Source organism: Dermacentor silvarum, chromosome 1 (genome assembly GCF_013339745.2).
Source record: "Dermacentor silvarum isolate Dsil-2018 chromosome 1, BIME_Dsil_1.4, whole genome shotgun sequence".
Taxonomy (NCBI): Eukaryota; Metazoa; Arthropoda; class Arachnida; order Ixodida; family Ixodidae; genus Dermacentor; species Dermacentor silvarum.
Window position 1 is genome coordinate 120,760,758 of NC_051154.1, and position 18,951 is coordinate 120,779,708.

Consider the following 18,951-nt stretch of genomic DNA (forward strand, 5'->3'; position numbering starts at 1 on the left):
CAAAAGTCTTTTCTTGCTCAAGTTGGTCAACAGCCTCTCAGGGGAGTTAATTGGCGCAACACCAAGCGAAGAACACTCACCAGAAGACGTGGGTGCCATTTTGCCTTTTAGGAATGCATAAAACGTGCTACGGTCTCATGTGTGCGAAAACTGGAAGGGCAAACTAAAAATACATTGAAATATCAGTAGCTGACTGTTGAATAACATGTATCGTTTCAAATTAGGTGCTACTTAAAAAAATATTCTTTATTTACCACGTAAAAAAAATGAACAAAACTGCAGGACTTTTTCCAGCAGTGGTAGAAGAGGCACATTTTGATTCCGAAGCCTTCGCTTCATAGCCAAGAAAAGTTGCCTACAAGTATAGCAGCATTCTGGCCTTAACTCTATTACATTGCAGGCGAGCTACCCACCACAGCTGAATGTGCTCTGGTAGCAGCCATGTTGCAGTCACGCATGCAGTTGGATTAGCTGCTTGCTGTCGTCACTCGGCGTTTACATGAACCCGACAGAAGCAAGTTGAGTCAGCTTGTCACGCTGGAATCAGCTTGCTGAGTTCATCTAAACACCATCGCTTTGAACTGAGTGAGCATAGAGTCGGACTGAGGCAGCCCAACAGCACGGGGTAGGTTGACCCAGCCCGACCCAATTGAAGTGCGTACATGTAAACGCGGACGGGTGGGGTCGGTGATACGCAGCCAGCAGCAATTAACTGGATGCATTGTCTTAACCTCTGGCATCGATGAAAGCTCTCGCAATCTCAACCTGTCAGATACGACGTTCATGTAAATCCTCTCGAGTCGCGCTGTCCAAGCCAGACTTCTCACTTGACCCACACCTGTCGGGTTCATGTAAACCATGGAGACCCATAGAATAGAGTTTCAGCTTGTCCGTAAACTTCTTACCGTTTGGGGTTTACCGGGTTACTGGAGCCGTAAACTGCAATAGCAAAGATGGTAGCAACAGCTTGTGACGCTTTGTCCAGCTACAGTAAGTTTAAAAATTTTTCGTACCATGTAAATATTCTTCTCAAAGCTAAATCATAAGAGCACTGCACTTTAACAATTATGTCACTATGAATTGGTGCGTCGCTGCAGTATTACCTTTGTGTGGTCTCTGGTTAAACTTCACATCACAAGATGTTGCTACCAGTGTTGTTGCTGCCGTTCACCTTTCTGGAAACCTGATAAATTGTAAATGGTAAGAAGTTAGTGGTCATGCTAAAAGTCTCTATTGTCTGGATTTGGTAACAAAAAAATTATTTTTAAAGGGATACGGACACAAAATCTGAAAATTTAACGAAAATGGTGAAAATGAATCCTCAGTGTGTGACTACACCGAAAGGAAGTAGTCACTTAGCTCATATTTGAGCCGATGGCTTTATTTTTGGCGTTTTTGTGAGCGCGCGCATCGCCGCCCGACCCGCAGGAGTTGGAAGGCGTGACGTCACGACACCCTCGTCAGATAGCCAGCCGGCCAGCCGCGGTCATTCGAAGCGCACCGACGCTGCCATCGCGAGCATGAATCCGAGTTCTAGTGCCTCTACCAGCGATGAGCACACGTCTGAAGACGAGGACCATTCCAATTTGGCAAGAAATGTTACCGCTTACGGTTACGAGCCTTCCACGTCAAGCGTCGAAGAAGAGCAGGTGGCCGTGGAAGTGCCGGTCAGGTTTTCACGAACTGTGTAGCGTGAAGATTTCGCTCTGGTACCAGATACTTGTGCAAGAATTATTTGTCATTTCCTCTGTAAACTTGCTTTTTCAAGAGCGCGCGCAGGCGAGGCAGCTGCGGGGTACTTCAGCACTGCATGGATGACTGTTTATGCCGTCGGCGTGAACAACTGCTGTGAGGAATCAGTACCTCCGAGACTCTCACGTCCACTTCGCCAGCCGCCCGACAGATGGCAGCACCTGTCTGGCATTCTCCCCAGTTTCTCTGCTTTCATCCTGTGGAGAAGCAGAGCTGTGTTTGTGTCTGTAGCGCGCGCGCTAGCCTTGTATTTTTTTACTATGCTTTACCACCATTTTTAACCCTTTGTCAGGCGCGAGAAATCTACTCCTGGTTTCAGCTATACCTTTTCCCAATTGAACTGTATTACATGGAAGAACAGCAAAAAAAAAAAGATATTATTTCTTGTACAAGAATATTATCTGAAAAATCTACGGGACAGTATATGTCCCACAGTTAACTTGAGGACATGAGCAAAAGTGGGACACACGTTGTCCCTCAGTGCACCTTAGGCTTCATCCTTTCAGCCTCTGAGGTGATTACGGCTTCTTATGGAATGGTTTAAAGCACGCAATGCAAAGAGGCACTTGGCAGGCTTTACAAACAAGCTTTGTGCTTGTTTCCTGCAAAGTTTTTGAGCACCATTGGCACCTTTTGCACGTAGTGGTGGTGCACAGGTCTTTCCCATTGAACCGAACCTCTGTTAGCACCGCTGTCATAATTGAGGAGTTCTTGCTTCCTCTCTTGTGATATCGAAGACAGCGCCAACTCTTGCGAAAATTCCTCCCATTGATAAGCTGTCTGCAACAGTATCACCCGAAAGAACAGGTATGTTAGTAGTAGTGCTGGGTGGCTTCAACCACTACTACGTTTAGTATATTTGCTGGTAGCTGAAAACAATTGCTCACTCTCATGCCAAAGCTGTCTACAATTATCTATTTGCATCACTGGAGTGCAAGAAGAAATTTTTGCACTTACCGGTCAACTTATTCATGGCACAATAGCAACGAAATTCACACGCTTGAAGAGCAACGACAGCTAAAAAACATACGAAAAAGCAAAACAACTTGAACTATTAGTGCCACCTACCAATTCAAATAAAAACTTGAAATTATATTTGCTTTATCTTCGAAGAGATTGTGCTACCTGTTAATGTGGGGCTACATATGTCCCTCTGTGCACTTGAGGCAGCTTTTGCTTGGGGTTGCAGGTGGGACATATATGTCCCAGTGACCAACAAAGGGTTAAAGACATCACTGCCTTCATGCCCAGCCTCGGGCGTCTCGCCCCAGCCTCGCCCTCACACTGCTCAAGAAGGCTGCAAGTGAACGAAAACAGTACCGACATCTTTTCGCCTCCTCTTTTCAAACGCGCCGCTGATCATTTCTGCCTTGCTTTTTTGTGAGAAGACCGATGGTACAGCGTCAGGCTTTAGGTGATGCCTTTTGAGCGGCATGCCGAGGCTTTTCAGCACAGCCGGGCTGGTCACATAATCATTGTCGATAAAGTGGTCCCGCGCAAATGAAGTCATTTTTTAGAGGTCTCCAGGCTCGGCGTGATGGCTGACAGGCTGGTATCCAAAGTTTACGCACGTTCTTGTCTCTGGAAAACCTGTGCGACGGCGTGTCACGACCGATGATGCTATTATAACAGCAATGTCTGGGCATTTCCTTCCTCCGTGACAAACGCGTCAATACCAAACGACGACCGCAGGAAGGCGCATGTAAGACACACCACCTGCGTGGAGCGCCGACAGGGATAATGTTTCAGACGGACCACGTGCGAAGGTCGCCGAAAGGGGTTAAACGCTGCAAGGGATCAGCACCCCCGAAAACACTGCGACAGCTATGGCCGACCTAGGCCACGCGCGCGGTTGGGTGTTATGACGTCAAATTTCAGCTTCTGCCGGCGGCTGCTTAGAGGCAAGGTGCAACAGAAAATCGCAAAAAAAAATGTTTCTCATTCTTTTTTTGAAAGCAGCTTGTTGTATTCGTCATTTTCAACCAGTTCAACTTTTGTTCCGATGCAAAAAACCACCCGCCAACTTTTGTGTCCGTATCCCTTTAATGCAGCGTTCCAAATTGGATAATGTGTAGCGCACTGGAATTGTGTACAAAAGGCACACATCTTAAGGACACTGCAAACTTTGTGGTGATGCTTGTCTGCTACGCTGTGTGTGCACAATTTTACTGCCATTTGCGTATGCACTCGAACCTCGTTATAACAAAACGGGATTTAACTAAATAATGTATATAACGAAATAAATGAAATTACCCTTGAAATCCCCATAGAGATCCATGTATTTGAAACCTCGTTTTAATGAAATGAAATTGTCCTGCCAGTGAATATAACGAACTAGATTTGTCTCCAAAACCAAAAAATACCTGACCATTGCACGCCGAGTATACATCGCTTTCCGCGGCTTTCAGGACTCCTTCGTCACGGCAGTTTAAAACTTCCGTGTCCCTAAGTCGAATAGGTTGTTGAGCAGCAGTGGTCTTTCTTAACACAGCGCGTAGCAGCGCACCTGCACACAAGCAGCAGCTCACTATCGCACTTCTCACCTCACCTCTCTTCACGAGCCGTGCCACGCTGTGCGGCTAGGCGCAGTGGTGTGAAAGATTAGTTCATTCACTTCTATTGCGCTCCGCGCAGGCAGGCGCAACTGGTCGTGGTCTCCGAAATCAGCACTGCACAATCTCGAGGGTCACGTGCAAGCCTGTGCGAGTCGCGCAATGCTGCACAGCTACAGGTGGCGGTGCGAAAGATTAGTGCATTCACTTCTCTCTTTCCCTACGGCGCACCATGCAAGCAGCTGCAGCTGGGCCTAGCCTCAGAAATCTCCCCGGCGGAATCTCGGTTGTCACGCCCATACTGTGCATCGCATTGGCATCGGTGCACTCTCAGAGGCCACAAGCCTGTCGAACCAAGCCGGCACGGTGAAGTTAGCTTGCTTTCTCGATCGCACAGCGGAGTGCAGTTTTGTCTGCATTAATAACTGATGTGTGGGCAACCTGATCAGACACGCCTCTTTTAGAATAGGTGACAATGTTAAAAAAATTTCAAGAAACTGCTCTTGAAAGCTCTCGCTTTCAAGCTTCATTTCGCTTTCATTAGCTGCTCGACCGCGACGAGCCAAGTGGAAAGCAAATGCGATGGACCATCACTATGGAACAGAAAGCTATCTAAAAGCTGTCGCATCGGGTGCTAATTCGTGTATTGCATACGCTGAAAATTCGTTTGTTGTTTTATTCAAATTCATCGCATACGTGGCAGTGTAGTGGTTCCGGGGGCCGTAAACTTGTCTTCTTATTTCCATGTTCACAGTTGTGAACCCCATCGGGCATATATTGCTGTAAATGGCAATAATGGATTTACGAAGTAACGGTATAATGAAGTAATTTTGGCTCCCCCTTCAACTTCATTATAATGAGGTTTGAGTGTATTGCCATGCATTGTTGTTTTACTTTTTCATTGTGTTCATTTTGAACGGATTATCAGTATTATCAAGTTGTTGCTCGGTGCAAGATGTGCCTGCAGTTTCTTGAAATTTTTTTAACATTGTCACCTATTCTAAAAGAGGCGTGTCTGATCAGGTTGCCCACACATCAGTTATTAATCAGGAGGAATGCGCAGTAAGACATGTATAAACAACAGATGTACTCGACCTGTCAGATTGTATTTGACAATCAACAATTTTGCTCGCCACTACGATTGTGATCTGTGTGTTGACCATCTTTCTGGGCACAAGTTCACATAATTAAAAGTTAGATGAACTTGCATTTTTTTGGCAGTGTTTTATTCTTCACCGTCACTAAAATGTGAAAATATGATGACCAATATCAGAGCTTTGCTTTGTTTCAGATCTATGTATTATTTCCCCTTAATCATCTACTGCATCACGATGGTAGTACCAGCTGGTTTGCAACAACCAAAACACAAATACACCTATTGCTCCTAATTTCTTTTTGCCTGCTCATTTTAACAAGCATAGAAGTCTCTGTGGACGTTTGCTTCCCACAAGTCTGTAAAAAGACATTGCTGTGCAATTTTGCAGTGCTGTCTAAAATTAACTGTCAACAGACCAATGATTGGTCATAGTTTTTGCGAAAATATTTTTTTTAAATGCACTCATGTTTTGTTTGTAGGATTGAAGGTAATGTTTGAATCAGTGGCCAGGCTGTGGACCTCAACCAATAGAAAACGTCTATGCGTTGAATTACTTCAGGCTGAAAGCTTAAGTTGTACTAGCAGGAAATTTTCTACTTCTCATTTTTTTTTGTTAAATATGTTAAAAATGTCTTAGGCGTTAAAACCCCCCCCCAAAAAAAATACTGGCAAACCTCAGAATGCCCAAAATAATTAGCTATAATAGCTTTTCTAACACCCAGTTTCACTTTCAGTGCACGTGCCATGATGCGGAAGGTAGGCACGTAGCAGCAGAACATTGTGGCGTTTTGGCACATAATTAAATTCTGGGATTCTACATCACATGCCAAAACCATGATCTGATTATGAGGAACACTGTAATGGGGACTCCGAAGTAATTTTGACTTTCTGGGGTTCTTAAACGTGCACCTAAATCACACAGGAGCGCTTTTGCATTTCGTCCCCATCATAGTGTGGCCACCGTGGCCAAGATCGAACCCGTGACCTCTAGGTCAAAAGCACATCTGCTGTGCTGCTAACTGGGCTACTGTGGCGGTTGTTTTGGCACTCCCTCCAGCTCACTCATTCGTAGCACACCTGCTATGCTGCTACATTGGCTTGTGTACAGTATACGAGTAGAGTCGGACCCACTTAAAACAATATTCAAGTGCCTAAAAAATTTTGTTGCTATAACCAATAAATGTTATTTGTAAACTAATAATTGTAAGCTTTTGTGTGTGTTCCATCAAAGAAACGCACCGCTTACTACAATTTTTCCATAAATCTGGCTGCAGGGCATCTGCGTCGAAACGAAAAAGAATCTAAAATGCTGGAAAAGAAAAAGAAACTGCGAGCTGCTGCGCATGCCTTCGCCGCATCGCAAGCTTCCTGCACCTCTCTCGTCTCCCTTCCACCCCTCCGACTCCTAAATAAATAAATAAATTATGGGGTTTTACGTGCCAAAACCAGTTCTGATTATGAGGCACGCCGTAGTGGGGGACTGCGGAAATTTGGACCACCTGGGGTTCTTTAACGTGCACCTAAATCTAAGTACACGGGTGTTTTCGCATTTCGCCCCCATCGAAATGCGGCCGCCGTGCCCTCCGACTCCTGTTTCGGAGGTGTGGAAGGGAGATGTGCACAAGGCTGGTGATGCGGTGAAGGTGTGCCGCATGCAGGTGGGTGCGGCAGCTCACACTGTTTTTTTTTTTTTTTTCTTCCCAAGAATTTTGTGCGGTTCTTTTTTTTGTTTTGGCGCAGACACCCAGTTGCCAGATTTAATTGTTATAACCAATAATTCAACATGGGGACATTGTAGTAAGCGATTTATTTTACCATAGAACCCACACAAAAATTCATGGCGGCGGGGACTGCTCTGGTATAGTATTCAATATATCGTTAAAACCGGTATTTTGTAAGTGGGTTCGACTGTAGCAGCATAGCAGACAACCGAATGAGCCAGAGCGAGTGCCAAAACGTCGTAATGTTTTGCTCCCACGTGACCACCTTCTACATCATGACCCATCAACTGAAGCCAAACTGATTCATAGAAAATTATAGTTAATTATTTAGGGCATTCTGAGGCTTGCCAGTATTTTTTCAAAGCCTTTTGAGGTCTAGGACATTCACATAAAATAAAAAATGCAAAGCTGGAAGTGTCATCTCGGTACTCCGTTAATGTAACAGAAGATTCGAATGTCCCATTTTAGTAATGGTGCTCCTAAATATGCTTTGGGCTATGACAGATAGAAATTTTCAAATAATCCGATGCTGTGCATTAGTTGAATGTGCAATTTGACAGTGACATTATTTGTTACCATAAATTTAGTGTTTTATGTATTTCTAGCAAGTTAACTAAGGATTGTCAGCTGAAGATACCTAAGTAATGATATGTCTCGGAACTTGCATATTTGCAGGAAGGGATGAAGACACGCGACACACCACTGGAAGTACAAGACTCAGTCATGTAACGGTTTTCTGCCATATGACTCCGATCATTCCAAGAACGCTAAACGAGCCATTCTGACCACGGACTACCTAGCGGTGTGTCATGTGTCTTCTTCGCTGCTGTCCATGTCAGTGTTTCCTACTGGAAACCTGTCCTGCAGTGTGCATCCAATGAGTTCAGCAAACACTACTACCCTTCTAGTACATGTTTACACTGTTTTACAAGTCTTGCACCACTGCCACAAAACATTATGCATCAATCTTGCCTTTTCCACACTGATATCTTATTGGGAAACTATAGTTGACTCCCTTTAAGATCCTCTTTTTAGCCAACTTCCTTTCTTTGATAAGCTGTACAGTTCATTGACCAAAGTTTGGTAAAGTAGGCAAGTTGGAAGGGATCCATTGTAAGCAGCACACAAATAGACAGGGACAACGAACACAGGACCACGCTCGTTCCTATACTTGATGACAGCCTAAGAATTTAGTACAAGCTTTGCCAACACAACCGCACTGCACCTGCTTTCCATGCTACAAAACATAGTCCTCGAGACACACCCACATTGAAAGAAGTTCATCTCCACTGTGACATCATGGAAATGAAGGAACATACTTCTGTAGAGTTGAACAGGCAATGTATTTTCCACTGCATTCTTGGGTTGTCGCCAACTATACTCATCCTCGTTCATTTGCAATGCACCTAAATTTGTTTTTCATGTTTGTGTAGTAGTCTCCATATATTTTATGTAGTATGTAAGTGGTTAATTTCAAATGAGCCGTCCTGTGTCAATTTAATTTTTATTCTTTTTTCTTTAATAATCTCTCCCCTCATGTTTTTGTGTAAGGTCAGTGTTTGTGACTGAATCTAGAGCAGTCAGTGACAAACGACATGCAGTACTAGTCATGCCCTTGACGAACAAGTGTTCTTGTTTGTATAAAACTGTGGGAAGCATTAGTCGGTTTTATTTGGCAGAGCTGTAACACAGTCAACAGTTGCAGTAATTTCACCTGTAGAAATTCATCATTTGTATAGTTCCTGCTTGCAGAAATTCTGCTCCTACGAAGCATTTCGGCTACCAGCTATATTCAGTTGATGCCATATACAGCCAGACGTGAGCTGTGAATATTTTGGTTTGATATATTTCAACACCTAAGAGAAAGTATGTGCTTGCATGATGTTTTATTTTTTAAATCCTCCTAGTATTCTGAGTAAGGAAGAACAAAAAAAAAAATTTTAGCTTTAGTACCGCCTTTGTCATTGGATGTATGTTTTTGCCCTTCAAGCGAAAGTTGTGGCAAACACTTAAAGGAACAGGAGAGTTATGGTATTAAGAATACTATTAGTCTTAGTATTAAGAGTATTATTAAGAGTAGCGCCTAGAGAGGCAGCACGGAATACTTCATAACTGTTACAACCTGAGTGAGCAGCTGTAGTGTGCTGACAGTGTGCAGTAGTTTATCTCAATAACCATACTTTTTCCTACATTCAACGTCTCTTGAACTGCTTAATTTTGAATTTCTGTATAAAAAATTTTGTTTCTAACCTGGACTTTATATTATATTTTATTTGCTTCCAATCTTCTGCTTTTGTCTTCTTGGGCATGAAAAACTGAGGGGTGCTTAGGTTTGAGAAGATGCTTTACTGAAGTCACCTTTCAGTCTCGCATTAACTTTTTTTTTTTTTTCTACATTTACAACAGCAGAAAATGCTCTGTTATCTCATGTGAGGTAATCGAATTGAGGTGTTGATGTGTCTCATATACTGCAGATGGAAAACACGAGCGGGCCTCCATGATTGGACTCATCAAAGGCATCGTCCGCACTGAAGGCTTCAGTGGCCTTTATCGTGGCATCACTCCAAACTTCATGAAAGTGGCTCCTGCTGTCAGCATTAGCTATGTTGTTTATGAACACTCACGTAGAGCCTTGGGTGTCACCATGACATGAGAACTTATCTTCATTTAGAGATATTTTGAAGCAGATTGTGTCTTTTCAATTTTGCTGCCAATCTGCTTGGAGCAGAGTTGTCTGTGCTTAAAATGCAGCTATCGTACTAGCAAAAAGATTGCGGTGCTTATCATACAGTTTTTATTTGATTTGTACAATGTGGCTTGTTATCTATTAGTGGCTGTGTGCTTGTTTCTTTAGACCACGTAATTCTCCAGGGCAAAGGGTGGCTTTTGTGGCAGTTGGAAATTTCCAGCAACTTCGTGCATTGCTAATGTTGCACCCAAAGTCATGTAACTTCTTCCTGCCATCCTTGCAAGCATGCTGCACGTAAAGCGGCCTGCACAGAGCGAGAGAATCCCATGTTGCTTTGGTCAGGCTTGCCCATTATTTAGGAATATTGTGAAGGGAAGCACACGAGGGGCGCATAGTGAAGGTTCGTGCAGCCTTTGCATATATACATATATTGCCAATTTCACCTATTACTAGGTATGCATTGATGTACTCTTGTTGAACCGGTGATCTTGATTTTAATGAGGTGCCCTGTCTTGGCAAGCTTGTTATTTCATCGTAAAGTTAAGACTTGTGCTTAACAGCTATAGAGGTACCGTTGACTAGCTGCCTCCCCCCTTTTTATTTTACTTCTGCCACATGCAAGGCTAAGCTATGATGCACATCACTGTGATAATGTAAGGGTCTGCATCCAAGCTTGCACCAGTACAGTTGTTCATGTTTTTTCGAGCTTTCGCATACTGCTGTCGATGCAGGGCAAATATCTGCAGGTGTGAAATATGTAGTTTGATTCTGTACATACAATCTTTATTTTGTCTGTTCTATTGAACTGTCAGAGAGAACTGCAAGCAGATGTTGCATGTCTGGGCAGTTGTACATCCCCGAGGGTCCTATATTTCTCTAGAGATTATCAAAGTTAGTTTGGGCATTTGCGAAGTATGGTTAATTTTGATGCTGCAGAAGCTATATTATTTATTTTTGAGCTGTGTACAGCCTAGCCTCAAGTCTGTCCAAGACTGAATATTGCTAATACCTAGACTATGGCAAGACATTGCCCCCTTCATACTTTGCAATGCCTGAGTGCACTATAGCGTGAAAGTATGCTCTTGCATGGTAATATTTCTCTATAAGTGAACGACTTTTTGATGCTACAGCTGCTCTACTGAAGTCACCTTTCAATCTTGAATGTTCTCTGTTATTCATTCCAGAACTGTCTCAGTGCTGCTACTAAGACGAAGAAAATAATTATTGAATTCCAAATTTGGAAACTGCACTGATATTTCTCTTCCACTTTGCATGCACCTTCATCAAGACAATGCTTGGCTGTATGAGCTCATTTCCTTAACAGGCTTGTGGCATTCTTGCCAAGTGTTGCCAGTTCTATGAACTATGAACTTTCATCATTTTTCTAGATCACTGTACATTTCAGTAATGAATAAAGGTACTTCATTTCTCTTTTGAACAATTTGAACAAAACAGTATGCATTTTTGTATATGCAGAGCTTCCTTGTGTCTGTATTGAGCAGGTACAAGGTGAGTAACCGTTACTCGGTGCTTCTTGCTTGACCATAATAAAAGCTGGAGTGGAACTTTGATAATTCAAACTGATTCTGGGCTCGGCAGCTGTGGTGACATAGTGGCTTAGCCATTCGACTGCTAAGCCCGAGGGCATATGATGAAATCCCGGCCACGGTAGCCACATTTCAGTGGGAGCAAAAGGCAAAAATGCCCGTGTGCCGTGCATTGGGTGCACGTTGAAAAACCCCAGGTTAGCCAAATTGATCTGGAGTCCCCCACTATGGCGTGCCTCAATCATATTGTGGTTTTGGCATGTGAAACCACAATTTTTTTTTACTCTGGGCTCATCATAGCTACATGCTTTTCAGTGGTTAAGAACTCTTGATATATTCCAGGTATGCGGCTTCACACCTCTCCACCTCTAAAGATTCTTAATATATTTTATTGTGCCCTTTTTATATGGCAGATGGGAGAGCTTAGAAAAACTTGCATGTGTGTGTGTGTGTATGTATATATATATATATAGTGCAACTGATGGTGGTCTGCTTCGGACCACTGTCAGTTGCACTTTGCTCTTCGAAAAAGCTGGACATTTGTTGAGTGAGCTGCTGAACAAGACCTTGCAATGTGTACAAATTCCCAGATCCAGATCCACGCTGTTTAAATCGTGGATCTGGGACCTCAGAGAGGTGCGACGTAATGCTTAATGCATTTATCTCGCACTTATCGCTAAATTTCTACTGAATTTTTTTTAGGTGTTTCTGTTTTACGTCACAACCGGCTTCATTGTCTTCTTCGGTCTCCGTGGTGACCAAAAAATTCTAATCTTGAAATTTTAGCCATGTACTGGGGTAGTCACCCTCGTGTGCAACAACTACATTGAGCATATCATCACAAGATTGGTGTCCACGACAGGACCCCTTTTGAAGACCCCCTATGTAAAAGGTTTTTCGTCTCCAGAAAAAAAAAAAAAAAAAAAAAAAAAAAAAAAACAGGTGAAGTGCATACAACACTACACAAATTCAGCAACATACAGACATCGCCCAAGTGAAGAAACAAGAGAAAATGCATATCATGAACTCTCCAAGCAAGAGAATCATTGCTAGATGATCATGACTTACTCAAATAATCAAGATTTTCTGAGCCTCTTATGTGCTCGACTTTGAAAGAACATTCTTGAACTAAACGCCATGAAATAACTCAACAGTTAAAGGTGCCCTGACACACTTTTCTAGCTAATCATAGAATGGCCTCACTATTAAAGGACGTCTCGCGAATCTCGTGGCACGATGGAAGCTACACAGAGGAGAAGCCACGAGGGCAAAGCCCTGGCCAACAGTTGTGTCCCGGTGGCAAAAGGGCGTGTCACAGCACCCTGTCGCGGCCACGGTAAACCACAGAACACCTATATATGGGTAAACTACACTGTGCAGCACGCTGCTGCCATCTCTGACGCCATGCGCAGCTGATGCAGCTACGCTGAGTGCAAAGATGAAATGATTATTCTGTATTTTTGAAATCGTAAACATACATTATCATAGTATTTTTAATTTATTTAATTCAAAATTAGCTATTATTATTGAGAGTACTACTGGTCCAGCTGCTTTCGATGACGTCGCATGATGGCATTGCTGAAGCAAGAGCAAGCAATTTTTCACCGTTTTGCAGTAATGTTAAGTTCACGTGTTCACAGCAGCCTCTACGACAGTTTGGCAACGTTTTCTTACTATGTTCAAGAAGTGTTTCAAAGTACCTATAAGGTACTTTGAAACACTTTGAAAAGCCTGCGACAAGTGCAACAGAGGCTGCTGTTCTTTTTGGATTGTTAAAAATTATGGGGTTTTACATGCCAAAACCACCATCTGATTATGAGGCACACCATAGTGGGGGACTGCAGATTAATTTAGACCACCCAGGGTTTTTTAACGTGCACCTAAATCTGAGTACACAGGTGTTTTCTGCATTTTGCCCTCATCGAAATGCGGCCACCGTGGCCGGGATTCGTTACCGCAACCTCAAGCTCAGCAGCCCTACACCATAACCACTAAGCAACCACGGCGGGTATGTTTGGATTGTCAACGTAGTTATGTAATGAAAAAGGTGTAACCTCTTGATCGCCCACACTAATACTATAAGCATTCATAAGTTACATGCGAAAGAAGCTTCCTGCTCGCATGTGAAATGGAATAAGTCACTGTGTTCTTGCATAAGAACTACACCTATGCCCTTGTCAGAAGCATCTGTGAGGAGGAAAAATTCCTTCTGAGCGTTAAACACCCTCGTAATGGGTCTAGAGATTATCACGTTTTTCAGGCCTTAAAATGCATTTTCTCTCCCCCCAAGTTGAAGTGACAAGGTTAATTATGTGTTATGTGCTAATTCAATAAAAGGTAGTGCCTTCTCATGGTAATGGGAAATTAAACCGTAACTCACAAGTTGTGGGTTCTTGGTGTCTCACAGGAGACCAACCACTGCGGGTTCGAGCTTAGCGAGCCACAGGGCCGCGTCAGCCGTCGCCTCCAGCACCGCTCGCGCGCGAGCTCAGAGGCCGCAAGGGGCTACCGAGCGACACACGCAAAAACACAGTAAAGTCCTGAGTTGACGGACACCGTTTACTGAAACCGTCGGCACCAGCACTGCACAAACGCCCGCGCGGAGGGGAGCCAAAGGGGTCCCGCACCAGGGCGAAAATACAATAACAGGCGCCTATTGCACGTCGCGGCGAGAGCACAGGCTCAAGCTGGGACACGCCGCTAGGAAAAGTCCCGGCGGCTATGCTACTTGCTCTGGCGATAACCAATGGGTCAACTCGCGAGAGCACGGGCAATATCCTTCAGCTTAGGCTTTCGGCAAGTGCGGGTCGGCGAGGTACGACCTCGTGCGAGCACTAATGGCACCGCTCGTCGGCTTAGCGTCGGGAAAGGATCAGCACAAAGTACGCGCTCCCCGCACGGGCAAAGGCACCATGCGCGAGCTCCAGTCCTAGTCACAAAGGTGTCGGCGGACGAGAGGAAAGCATGAACGTACCGTGCGCTGGTCCCGGAGAGAAGTCATAGAATAAAGAAGTCCCGAGGCACGCTCCGCCGCTAGCAGCCGACAACCGGCCGCGTAGTGACGTCAGCGCCCCGCCCTCACCGCTAACCGCCGCGTGCGCAGCGCCACCGCGGGAACCGGTTAGGCGGCGCGGGCGGGGAAGGAGGCCAGCGGGGAACGATGGCGAGGGATGGCAGAGCAGGCGAAGCCCGCGCAATCATGCCGGCACAACCCTCAATCCCCACAAAGTCCAAGAAAAAAGCGTACTTGTTTTTTTTTAGTTTCCGGCTTGCATGCACTTAAAACAGTTTTTATTGTGCTGTGCAGTTTTTATCTTGTTGCCTTCCAACCATATGGCCTAAAAATATCATTGAGGTGGTTACTATTTCACACTTCGGAAGTTTATCTGTCGGGCCCATGCTCTGTTGAAGAGCTGCCGAAGAGTTTGGATACGTTTCTCCCACGTAGATGTGGCTATGAGCACATCATCTTCATAATGCACAACATAGACATGTACATATGAGGTTGGCTGATGAATTGCCCTACGTCAGATGAAGCTGGGAAGAATAGATCGTTTCCTACTTTCATAAACATCACGTCTGTCCTAGGTAGTGGCTCGGCCTCTGTGATGAGGACACCGTTGATGCGCCGGAAATCTTTACAGTTAAATTAATGTTTTCGCATTTCGCCTCCATCGAAATGTAGCCGCTGTACGCTTTGTCTGGTTTTTTTAACCCCTTCCGTGTCAAACTAACTATTATGACTGATTCTACGGTGGCTAGAAGGAGGAGGTGAGAGCAACGGCGGCGGCGGAGTGAAGCAAGCAATCATGACAGCAGCGGCGGCGCTGCAGTCGCGAGCAAGATCGCTCCCCGGGCGCGGAGGCGCGGCAGTTGGTGCCGCGGGTTTCAAAGCAGGTGTTTTTGTTCGCAATTAGCGATCGCACATTTGACATAACTAGCGTTAAGCTAATTCATATCGCACCTTGTTAGTAGAGAAGACAATAAATGACTAGCAGCTATCCTATGATGATTAAAGTGTTAAAGATGCATTCGCTTCGGGCACGTCACGGCCGGCACAAAGATTTTTCGCTGGTCTTGGCCGCGTTCTAAGTGCTTTCCCGAATCGTTAGGAGTGACGAAAAAAAAGATTTCAGCTAATGCGAACAATATTATGTCAGTGGTGTGCGCATAACTCTATGGGTGTGCGTAAAGAAAGCTGCACCGATTTCTAGGCTCGCAGTGAAGCGCTCCTTAGGTCATATTACTGCGACGCACTGCATCCTGCTCGTCAAATTGGTTATACCAATATATGATGCTTTAGAAATCATTCTACGTCGGAGTTGAGTAAACAAACTTATTTTAGTCGCTAATGTGATGAACTAGAAGGGTGGTGACCATGAAGAATACTCAAAAGGACGAGAGACAGCACTTGATTATATGATTCAATATACAGGGTGTCCCAACTATCATGCACCGAGATTTAAAAATATGCAAATGCCACATAGCTGGACAGAACCAAGATAATGTTGCCTGCCGTCACTTGGAAATACTGCAGATTATGTTTTGCATTCCACATATTTTTACATATTTAGCCATAATTATTTAATCAACTTTTCAAATATTACAATTAGATGAAAAGTGTCAATCAGAAATTTTTAGAGCAACCTGAGAAACTCCCGATACAGCTTTCTGTTGCTCAGCACATGCTACATAAAAGCGTTTTTCCAAGCGTGAAAGAAGCCCGCAAATACACGCAAAATTGCCGCGCGACCTGCCGCTTGAGGCACCTTGCCAGTAGTATTTGCGGGCTTCTTTCACGCTCGGAAAAACACTCTTATGTAGCACATGCTGAGCAACAGGAAGCTGTATCAGGAGTTTCTCATGTTGCTCTACAATTTTCTCATTGACACTTTTCATCTAATTAAAATAATTGAGAAGTTGATTAATTAGGACTAATTATCTAATGAGGTGGAATGTAAAAAATAATCTCAGTATCTCCAAGCGACGGCAAGCAACACTGTCTGGGTTCTGTCCCACTGCTACAGTACCGCTGCCATGCTTTAACCCACGAAACACACAAGCAGCTATTTGATGTCTAAAAGATGTCTTGAACGGATAATTCAAAAGTCAATAGCTGTCCTGGTCAAGACATTTATTTTCTAGCCGTGGACGTCTACAGGTACTTCAGCAAGCTCTGCTAACATTATGCTAAAAGTTGTCTAATAAACATCTCAACAAGAGAACTTCAAGAATTGTATTAGACGTTCCCAGAATTCTGTAATAATGGCTTCGGAAACATTATGCAGGCTTTTATAAAACATCTTGACAAGAACAAGTTAAGAATTTTATTAGACGTTCCCAGAATTCTGTTATATAACAAAATTCTGGGGACGTCTAACAAAATTCTTAATTAAGCTATAAAAACCTGCATATTGTTTCCGAAGTCATAACGTATAATGGCTTCAGAAACAATATGCAGGCTTTCATAGCTGTCTTTAAAGCAGCATTTATAGATTGTCATCCTACAGTGACGTGGTAAACAAAATTAATGGCCGCTACTTAGCATACTATGCATCTGTATGCTAGCTTCATAGTACACATGTTACTATATAGAACTGAAAATTAAATTGAAGCATTACATTATATTTATAATAACTTGCATAAAAATTTTTAACATATATTAAATGTGCAATACACATACAAAGCAAATGTGCATAACATAGAAAAAATTACAACCTGACATCGTGAAAAGTGGCTTTATTGACTAATAAATTAAAGGACATGCAGAATGATTTTACATTTTTAAATACAGTAGAAAAGGTGACCACATAAAATAAGACGTAGCTGCAGTAACCACAGCAATCCAGGTCCCTTCCCTCTTGGATACCACTGGCGGCCCCCAGAAGTTTGCTCTGTAATACAAAAGTGAAGAAAAAAGTAAGCAAGCCACACTTGATTTACAATAAAGATGTGCAATTCGGTATTTCAAATAGCAAAATATGTGCCGTTGTTTTACCTCGGTCACATTTACTTTATAAATTTAAGCAATAATTTCTCTCAAAAGCTTATGCTGTACGATGACGTTCAGAATTAAGTTGCAGATATGGTATGAAAAAGCTACTGTAGAGTGAAATTAAACGGGCAAATGGTTTAATCCACACACGACTTGCAGTAGGTCATTAGCAGTTAGATGGTTTGCAAACAAATCTCTTACAAGAGTACGTTACTTTTATTTAGGTAGTGGTGTTGGTGGGTTGTAGCAACAGGTGGGCTTAGCCATGGCAATCAAGGCCGGCAACTGCTCCTTCCGAGTGTCTCTTACAATATCACTGCGGTATTGTACCACATGCCAATAAAACCATTCTCTTCCTAAAGGGACCATGAAACACTTTTTTAACTAATCATAGAATGGCATCAATATAAACAAAGCGACCGAATAAGCATACATTCAGGCTCTGGCTTGCAACCATGCGACTTACCTTAACTAGACAAAAACAATGGAAGCCAGCAGGCCTTGTGGTTCCGTGAAAGAATAAAATTGCTGCGTAGGAAATAAAAAGACACAGTCAACAAAACAGTCAACGTCTGGCTTGCAACCATGTGACTTACCTTAATGATATATGGGTGACAAGAATGTAAGAAAATTGCAATTCATGACCTGCTTCACTCTTCAAAAGATCCTCAGCAGTCTGCAAAGAATTACAGCCCTGATGTTTATTTTACGTGTAATTATGCGGATTAATTTTTAATTGCACAAAATCGTCATAACACTATTGAAAATATATCTGCCCTGGATATACAAGAGATGCACGGGCCCGCCAAAACAAAAGTGGCGTGCAAGTTGTAGCAGGTAAACGTATACGTACTGTAAGGAACTGCACCGTATCTTCAGGCGCTGGTCAAGGCTTGAACGTTACCAAAAGAGCCACGAGCGGTGCACACACTATGTAGACTCGATAGAACTTGGGAAGAGAACCATGAGCACGGCCCTTTGAAACGCTCGCGGTTAAAGCTCCTGGAAGCTTTACTCGCGGTTAGGGAGCCTACATGCAAGCGCTGTTTCTACTCGCGGCTAAAGTCCCTATACTCGCGGTAACTTCAGCGCGCCCCCTGGTGCGGTCAGATCTGTCGCGCGCGGCCAGATCTGTCGGTGACGATAGCTGGCATCGCAATTCCGCCTTCTTCACCGCTTGTTCACGCAAAGGGAAAGTAAGGCACGGCTCTGATAAGGAGCTGACCCAGTGAACCACAAATATCCATTGGATGTACCACAAAAGACCAAATATCCAAGATATTTAACGACGTCCAGTTTACATCTATAGTATGTTCGACTGGTACGTGGCAGTCAAGGGTCATCCAGAGGACATCGAATGCCCTTATGATTTGGACATCTCTTGCACATTCAAAGCTCTCGTGCATTGATCGTACATTGTGCGTTATGAGTAGATGCACGCACTATGCCGCAGAAATACAAGCAAATTCTCTCTAATGCCTAACAATGGGAAGCTAGGAGAGCAAAAGCATTTCATTAATTATTTTGCAATTTAGCACGACCTTTGCACGCACTGCTGGAGGTCTAGTAACGTTGCTGCCGGACACCGCTCGCAAACGT

General features: G+C 43.7%; 1 protein-coding gene and 1 long non-coding RNA gene across 5 annotated transcripts in view; one reads left to right on the forward strand and one right to left on the reverse strand.

Annotated features, from left to right (window-relative positions):
- The window catches only part of LOC119435936 (calcium-binding mitochondrial carrier protein SCaMC-2-B-like), a 77,925-nt gene extending 66,674 nt beyond the window's left edge, over positions 1 to 11,251 (forward strand). For 3 of the 4 annotated variants that reach the window (XM_037702638.2, XM_037702639.2, XM_049660901.1), the window contains exon 10: positions 9,596 to 11,251. In XM_037702638.2, the coding sequence (XP_037558566.1) occupies positions 9,596 to 9,774 (179 nt within the window). In that variant the 3' untranslated portion in view covers positions 9,775 to 11,251. The remainder of the gene's footprint in view (positions 1 to 9,595) is intronic. The other variant, XM_037702640.2, reaches the window with a different exon arrangement.
- A 5,845-nt stretch (positions 11,252 to 17,096) lies between these two features.
- Positions 17,097 to 18,949, reverse strand: LOC119435941 (uncharacterized). Its single transcript, XR_005188934.2, has 4 exons — positions 18,206 to 18,949; positions 17,949 to 18,028; positions 17,819 to 17,880; positions 17,097 to 17,251 (listed from the first exon to the last, which is right to left on the reverse strand). It is a non-coding gene; the product is annotated as an uncharacterized LOC119435941 (long non-coding RNA).
- Positions 18,950 to 18,951: the final 2 nt, after the last annotated feature.